Genomic DNA, 8,213 nt, shown 5'->3' on the forward strand with positions numbered 1-8,213 from the left:
GGGGGGGGTGGAGGGGGGAGGCAGAGGGAGAGGTAGAGAAGCAGACTCCCTGGTGAGCATGGAGCCCAACACGGGGCTTGATCTCACAACCCTGAGATCATGACTTGAACCAAAATCAAGAGTTGGATGCTTAACTGACTGAGCCACCTAGGCGCCCCTCCCTTGGGTTTTCTAAGCTGGAGCGGTGGTACCCAGAGATGCTGGCACTTGTCTTCTCCAAGATGAGAAATGTCTGACACACAGAAAAATCAAGGGATGGAGAAATGACATCTGAGCCTCTGGATCCAGCTACACTGGAGTTAATCACTCCCAGAGTTCCTAGGTATCTAAGTCAGTGAATTCCCTTTTTGTCTAACTTGGCTGTAACTTGCAACTGAAAGATATCTAATAAATTCACTACAGCTTTAATACAAGGCAGGCAACAGCAAACTACAGCCTGGGCCAAATTCAGCTCACCATCTGTTTTTATAAATAAAGTTTTATTGGAACACAGCCACATCCATTTGTTTATGTGTTATCTATCACTACTTTTATGCTACAACAGCAGAGCTGAGTAGTTGAAACAGAGACCATATGGCCTGCGAAGTCTAAATTACTTACTACCTTTCCTTTTTAGAAAGTTTTTTAATCCCTAATATAAGGCATACCGCTTTTTTATACATCTTTATACACCAATTATGCTATTCCATAATAAAACATTGGTATCAAATACTCATCACTAGCTTCTGTACTTATCAGCTATTAAAAAATATTCATCAAGACATGTTTAGATACCTGTATTTCCCTTCCTCCTCGGCATAAAGCACGCTGGCGGGAAAGTTCATCAAGTTGATGATCTAGAAATTCCTTTCTTCTATGCATCTCCTGAACATGAGAAGGTAAGTCTTTTTCTTAAAAAAAAAGAATGCTATGATAAGTCTCACAAATATACACATATGCATATGCAATCAGAAGAAAACCTAGTTCTCAAAGCAAGGCTATTTCGAGTGTCTCCAAATTACCTTTAATGCCCAACACATTAACTATCACATAAAAGAAAACAGAAGTAATGTTAGTATGTGCCTTAATGAGTACTTACTCATTCTGTGGTTAACTTGGCTGTCCAAACTGAATTTTAGGACCTCATTATTAATAGACTTTTCTGGACCGAGACGTACTAAATTTATATCTCCACAGTTCCCTGTTGATAAAAAAATCATACTTAGAGATTAATAAGGACACTGCCAATCTCTGCACATAGTACCTATTTCTAAGCGAGCATACTAACAATCAGGGAAGGGAGCCAACATTAACTATCAATCAACTCCACACCTGAAACTACACTAGAGGATTCATACACATTAGATATTCTTCACAACCACCCTGCAGGGTGAGTACTGACCATTTCTACCTAATAAAAGCTACAGAGGCTGCATAAACAGGACATTACAAAGTTGAGATTCAATTATACCAACACTTCTCAAACTATGTTCTGTACAACATTCCATAGTAAAATACATTTGGGAAAGGTGAGTTGAAATAAGATAGATTTCTTAACCACAGGATATATCAGATATGTAAAGACTTTCATATATTAATACATATTTGAATTTCCAAGACAGAATCATATTTTACTATCAAATCCTTTCGTGGAATATTCACAACAAAGTTTTTAAAACTCTACTCCATATCATGCTGCTACTCCAGAATCTAAGGAGCACAAGGTGCTGAAACTGTGGAGTAGATAACTGCAAACAGTGTAAATGTCATTTAAGTGGCTAGCTGTTAACCACACCTTTATTTGCAGTCACCATACTTTATATATTACTTAATCTAAAAATCTCTCACTCCATCATAGGGCTAAATTATAGCAATCAGCACTTACCACAATCTGACACATCACATACTTTTTGTTTACTGTCGATCTCCTTCCACTGAATAGGGTTTCGTTGTACTCACTGGCTATGATAGTGGCTGGCACCGAAGCACAATCAATGTATGCTGAATGAATGAATGACTTACTAAGCAGTAGTCTACAACATATTTTGTTCCTAGTTCAGCTCATTCTTCTAACTTTGAAGCCATCTTCTCTGGCCAACATTTACTTAAAGGTTTCAAAACTGCTAACTTACTTGTGTTTCCACGAGAAAGGTGGATGAAATTACCTGGAAACTCACCTCCTCTAAATACCTAGAAATGCTCCATAAATTAAAACAGACTCCTTGGGCGCCTGAGTGGCTCAGTCGTTAAGCGTCTGCCTTCAGCTCAGGTCATGATCCCAGGGTCCTGGGATCGACCCCACATCAGGCTCCCTGTTTGATGGGAAGCCTGCTTCTCCCTCTCCCACTCCCCCTGCTTGTGTTCCTGCTCTCGCTATCTCTGTCTCTGTCAAATAAATAAAATAAAATAAAATAAAATAAAATAAAATAAAATAAAATAAAATAAAATAAAATAAAACAGACTCCTTTAAACTGCAGGGTGAGCTCACAGAAATGCAAGAGAAATTCCTAGGGGCCAAAAACAAAGAGAAAGCTCAAAACCAGAGTTGAAAGCCCACAAGGTGCTGAGGCTTCCCTGGGGGAACAGGATGAGTCAGGGTTGGTGCTGTCTAGGGGCTCAGAATTTTTTTTTTACTGAACATTCAATAAAATGCAGATGTTTCAAAATCTTTAGTTGTACAGTTTGACAAATGTCTACACTGGCAAAACTACCATTCCAGTGAAGACATAGAACTTTATAATGGAGGCTTGGATTTTAAAGCCCACTGGATGGGGCGCCTGGATGGCTCAGTCATTAAGCATCTGCCTTTGGCTCAGGTCATGATCCCAGGGTCCTGGGATCGCGCCCCGCAGCGGGCTCCCTGCTCCGCGGGAAGCCTGCTTCTCCCTCTCTCACTCCCCCTGCTTGTGTTCACGCTTTCTCTGTGTCTCTCTCTGTGAAATAAATAAAAATAAAATCTTTAAAAAATAAATAAATAAAACCCACTGGAAAGGAAGAGGGCCTGAAAGAGGTGGGAGGATGAAAAGGAAATGAATCTAACTGCGCCTGGGCTTAGCTGGGAAAAACCAAAATCTCTTCCAGGACTTTCAAAACATAGGCTCATACCACATGTGGATTTAGGGACTAAATATATAATTCAGGGAATGACAAAGGTGACCCAATCAAAATAGAGTTGAGAGTTTTAAAATGAGAATACAATGAGCAACTTTATACCAATATATTTAAAAATTAAGAGGAAATGTTGATTTTTCTTGAAAAAATACAAATTAGCCAAACTCACTAAAATACAGAAACCTGAATAGACCTATTAACAGCTAAGACATTCGGACAGATTAAAACTTACCCATCTGTCAATAAACAAAACAACACTAAAAACAAATTAATCTTCAAGGAATAGATAATCTCTGTCATATATAAAACATTCCAAAGAATTAACAAAAAATTATCCCCAATTACATTTTTAAAGTCAGTGTAATGATACCCAAACATAGACAGGACAAAGAAAAATCACAGGCTGGCTTCATTCATGAGTACTAATTTTAAAATGCTAAATTAAACATTAGCAATCTAGCAACGTGTTAAAAAATAATAATACATGACCAAGTTGGCCTTATTCTAGGAATCAAAGATATTTTAGTATTAGAAAAACACTGTACTTTACCCCACTAACAGATTAAAGAAAAAAGTTTCATTACCATTTCAACAGATGCAACAAAATGCATGCAATAAAATTCAACAGCCCTTCATGACAAAAACTAATGACAAAGGACCAGGACAGCTGCAAGTAGTGGAAGAAGTGACAATGAATGCAGTATAAAAGACCAAAGTTCTCTTCTACAGCCAGAAGATATCATTTTTTCTCTAACAAATTGGAAGATCCAACCTGGATGCCTGGCTGGCCCTGTCCTGATCCCGGCCCAGCTGCACGGTCAGCACACGCCTGAGAGTGCTCACCTTCCCTCAGCCAGCCAGGGAAAGGCACGTTAAAACCACACCACTGCGTATGCATTGGAGCTGCTCCTGGACGTGTAAACTGCTACACCCACGTGTGAGGACAATTTGGCACTATCTAGAAAACCGAAGATGCACAAATCCTTCAACCCAACATTTTCACTTCAAGGTCTACCTATGGTAGACCAGTGTTTTTATAAACTCTTGACCTTTCATATGAGGTACACCTGACCATCAAAACCCAATACAGAACTCACACACCTCCCCCAGGAAACAAACACAGTCCCTGCGTACCCTCATGGCCTGAATCTCACTGGAGAGAGTGCAGCAAACGTAATGCCTAAACCCTCGCCTTCGTGGGGCTTATGATATTCCAGATATACTGCACGGAGGTTCTCTCGCCTCTGGTCCCTGTTACTGAGAGTAACTTCTGCTAGAGCTCCCCATACCCACCAATCCTTTCCCACGGCTAACTCCTAACTACTCTCCAGGTTTCATCTTAGACATCATTTCCCCCAGGAGCCTTCCTTAACGCTCCACAACTGAACCAAGGGCCGCTCTAAGGTGTCTGAAAGTAGCCACATCTTACTGCTCTTACAGAATGTCCAGATTTATACTCTAACTGCCCAGTGATCCACTTCCTCATTATCATCTCCTGGAAGGTTTCACTGCTGAAACCTCAGTACTTAGCACAGGGCCTTGGCACAGGCTCAATAAATGCTCAATAAAACTTGCTAAATGAATTGATGAGTACGTATGGGCCACAGCCCCAAGCAGAAGTTATTACCAAAACTGGCTTATTCTTTGGCATTCAAAGCTGCCCACACTAAACACAGAACAAAACCAAAAACAAATTAAAAGCCATATAAGTATCATACCCAAAGGATTCTTCTTGTCTTTACATTTTTCTTTAAATTCAAGGATGATTTTTTTCATAAGTTCATCAACAGCTGCGTTGGAAGGCGCACACACAAGGACACGGTTTTGTTTGATTTTGGCATTGGAGTTTTCATCTGAATGCCCCTTCCTCTGGTTCTACAATTTGACACACACACGCCAAACAAACAGACAAACAAAAAATACTGATGAGCTCTATTACAGAGTTTTCCAGTTTTTCTCTACTTCCGTGTATGTTTGAAAGTTCCCCTTATAAATACTTAAAAGTAACAGCAACTACATCTTACATTGACATTAAAATGACTCTAGCAGGACATTTTATCATAGCTTCCCTGAGCCTCACCTCACTATCCAGTTATTTTACTCCATACTCAATCCAACCAAAATGTAGCCCAGGAATACATTCCAGACAGTTTCTTGGCATTAGACGTGACAAGACCACCATTCTAGCCCTTCAGCTTAGTGTCACACAGGACATTTTCTGCTCTTTTTACTTTTTATACCCTTGTCTCCTTCTGCTACCTCTTTCTCAGATACAGTTCCACACAGTATCAAAAAGATACACAAAAGTGCAGGGAGGAAGACCTGTAGTAGTCATTTACGTATGTCAGTTAACTCATGTGGAACAATGTGCTCGGCTCCCAGCACGGACGCCCTCACATACTCTACCTCTGTCAGGAGGCGGTACAGGAGGCCAACAATAGTTTTTGATTTTCCTGTTCCAGGTGGTCCATGAATCAGACAGATCTTGGCAACTGACGGGGAGTGTTTGACCATGGCATATGCAGTTTCTATCGCTTTCTTTTGGTCTTCGTTGAAATCTCTTAAGTAGGCGATCTATGCAAAAGACATTAGTGAGAATGAGTTGCTCTTCCTGGAGTGGCACAGGAGAGGAAGAAGAGAAAACCATTTGAATTTCTTCTAACCTTTATCAGACAGAAGCTTTGGTTATGATCAGGAAAGACCCCAACATGACCTTTAATCTACAGAACCAATTTCGCTACTATGAAGTTATTTATGAGCGTCTGTAGGCTTCAGCCCACCTACAACTACAACAACTGCATTTTTATTTGTGATTCTTACAAAGAGGATCACAATAAATTGTTCAGTACTTTTCTTCTATTTATTCTTTCCATAGATAGTACAAAAACGTTCTAAGATTTTCTTTCCTAACATTCCGGATTTTGGATCAGATCTAAGTTTAAACCTCAGCTTCACTCACAAGCTAGGTCTCTAAACTCCTAACCTCTCTGAGTCTATGCCTTTGTCATCCATTAAATCTGGGATTCCGGAGAGGACGAGAAGTGAATGAGATACTGCACAGAAAGCCCCCACACAGCAGCGGTCCAAACACTGTTACTTTTCTCTTGCCTTCCTCAGTATTAATCTCCTGGAATGAATATATATAGCTCTTACAGCGAGAACATACATGCTCATGCAAAATGGCAACTTTACCTGTCAATTCTCCATCGATCTTTCAAATGCAAAATTAACTCTATTAACCTACTCCTACCTCTGAATTTTAATCACCTAACAAGCATTTAAGTAGGATGCTCATCTAACATTTTAATGCTCCTCTTTAAGCATATTTTCAATTCTTTATTGCACTACACTTTTTTCCTGAGGTAAGCTGAGTAACATAACAAAGCGCCACACATCCTCACTGTGCACATACGGGGATACAGCTTTGTCCCAGACATACAGGAATGTGCAATGAATAAACACGACATGATGCTGTCACATTCTGACACGAAATGTTCAGACTTTTCGTTCCCGTTTAACCATGACTCACAATTCTCTCAGATGTTGTAGTTAGTAAATCTTTTGTACAGAAGTCCATGGGGTTTGGATTCAGAACAGCTCTGGCCAGTTGGTTCCGTCCACTCAACAAAGACATGGCTTTCAACTTCCTTTGTGTAGTTACCAGAGAACTGATTACAACGCATTTCACGAGTTCATTTAAATTGACTGGCAAATTATCTTGAGTCTGGATGGAAAGGGAACACTCAGATTTCCCATTGCGCACTATTACCAAGAAGGAGAAAAAGCAATTTCAGTTGCCAGGGAATAATGTTGTCCAGCTAAAAAGGTTATTCAGAATTATGTATTTTCTAACTTATGTTTTTTGTATGATATTGTTCAAGTAATTCACTCAAATGTTTACTGAATGCTTCCAAAGAACCAGGCAATTCCTTTCAAGAAAAGGGAAGCAGATAACCAAATAAACACGTCAGGTGGTGATGAGCACCATGAAGCAAGCAGAGAAAGGGGATGAAGAAATCATGAGGGATGGGAGGGAGCTGTTACCGTCACAGGCAAGTCAGGGAAGGTCTTCCTGATAAGATGGTATCTTAGTAGATACTTGAAATAAATGAGTAGGCCACGCCCTTATCTGAGGAAAGGGTGCTACCGGCAAAGAATCCACAATTGCAAAGACCATGAAGCAAAGATGTGACTGGAGTATTTCAGGAACAGGGACAAGCCTAGTATGGCTGGAAGGAAAAGTAGAGAGACAAGTGCTGCGAAGACTCAGAGGAGAAAACGGGGCTCCATTTTATAGGGCTCTGCAGACCACAATACGGACTTTGAACCTTATTCCAAGTCAGGTAGAAAGCCACAGGGCAGCTTTGTACTGGGAAGTGACATGCTTAAACTTAGACATTAAAAGAATCGCTCTTCCTGCAGATGGAGAATAAACAGCAATGGGAAAAGTACAGAAGCAAACAGGCCACCAGGAAGCCACTGCAGCTGATGGTTGTGTGGACCAGGATGTAGTAAGCAGACGTGGGGCTTGGATTCTGGATACTTTGCAAAGAAAGAGTCAACAGGATTTGCTGATGAATTACATGCAGGATGTGAGACAAAGAAAGGATCAAGGATGACTGGGGTTTTGGGCCTGAGCAACTAGAAAAAGGCAGGCCCCACTTGCTGAGATGGGAAAAACAGAAGGAATAGTAGATGTCAGGTAGAAAATCAAGCGCTTCCTTTGGTCTTTTTGTCTAACATACTTGCAAATGGAGATGTCAGATAGTTGGATGCTTGAGGAGCTGGAAGGAGAATACCTTAGAAATATAAATTTGGCACATGTCATCATTTGCAAGAGTCAAAAGCACAGATTAAGCTATGTACCCCTCCTGCTACGCCCCTAAATGCACTCTACAGGAAGAACTGGGCTGGACCACACTTATTTTTTTTTTTTTTTAAAGATTTTATTTATTTATTTGACAGAGAGAGACACAGCGAGAGAGGGAACACAAGCAGGGGGAGTGGGAGAGGGAGAAGCAGGCTCCCCGCAGAGCAGGGAGCCCGATGCGGGACTCGATCCCAGGACCCTGGGATCATGACCTGAGCCGAAGGCAGTCGCTTAACCAACTGAGCCACCCAGG

General features: G+C 40.8%; 1 protein-coding gene across 6 annotated transcripts in view; it reads right to left on the reverse strand.

The window, feature by feature from the left end:
• SETX (senataxin) overlaps positions 1 to 8,213 on the reverse strand; it is an 86,627-nt gene that overhangs the window by 23,119 nt on the left and 55,295 nt on the right. For all 6 annotated transcript variants that reach the window (XM_081803821.1, XM_081803823.1, XM_081803819.1 and 3 more), the window contains 5 exons: positions 6,620 to 6,852; positions 5,497 to 5,664; positions 4,809 to 4,965; positions 1,079 to 1,180; positions 775 to 890 (listed from right to left, as the gene is read on the reverse strand). In XM_081803821.1, the coding sequence (XP_081659947.1) occupies positions 775 to 890; positions 1,079 to 1,180; positions 4,809 to 4,965; positions 5,497 to 5,664; positions 6,620 to 6,852 (776 nt within the window). The remainder of the gene's footprint in view (positions 1 to 774; positions 891 to 1,078; positions 1,181 to 4,808; positions 4,966 to 5,496; positions 5,665 to 6,619; positions 6,853 to 8,213) is intronic.

This window comes from Leptonychotes weddellii, chromosome 14 (genome assembly GCF_054177405.1).
Source record: "Leptonychotes weddellii isolate Sample4059 chromosome 14, ASM5417740v2, whole genome shotgun sequence".
Taxonomy (NCBI): domain Eukaryota; kingdom Metazoa; phylum Chordata; class Mammalia; order Carnivora; family Phocidae; genus Leptonychotes; species Leptonychotes weddellii.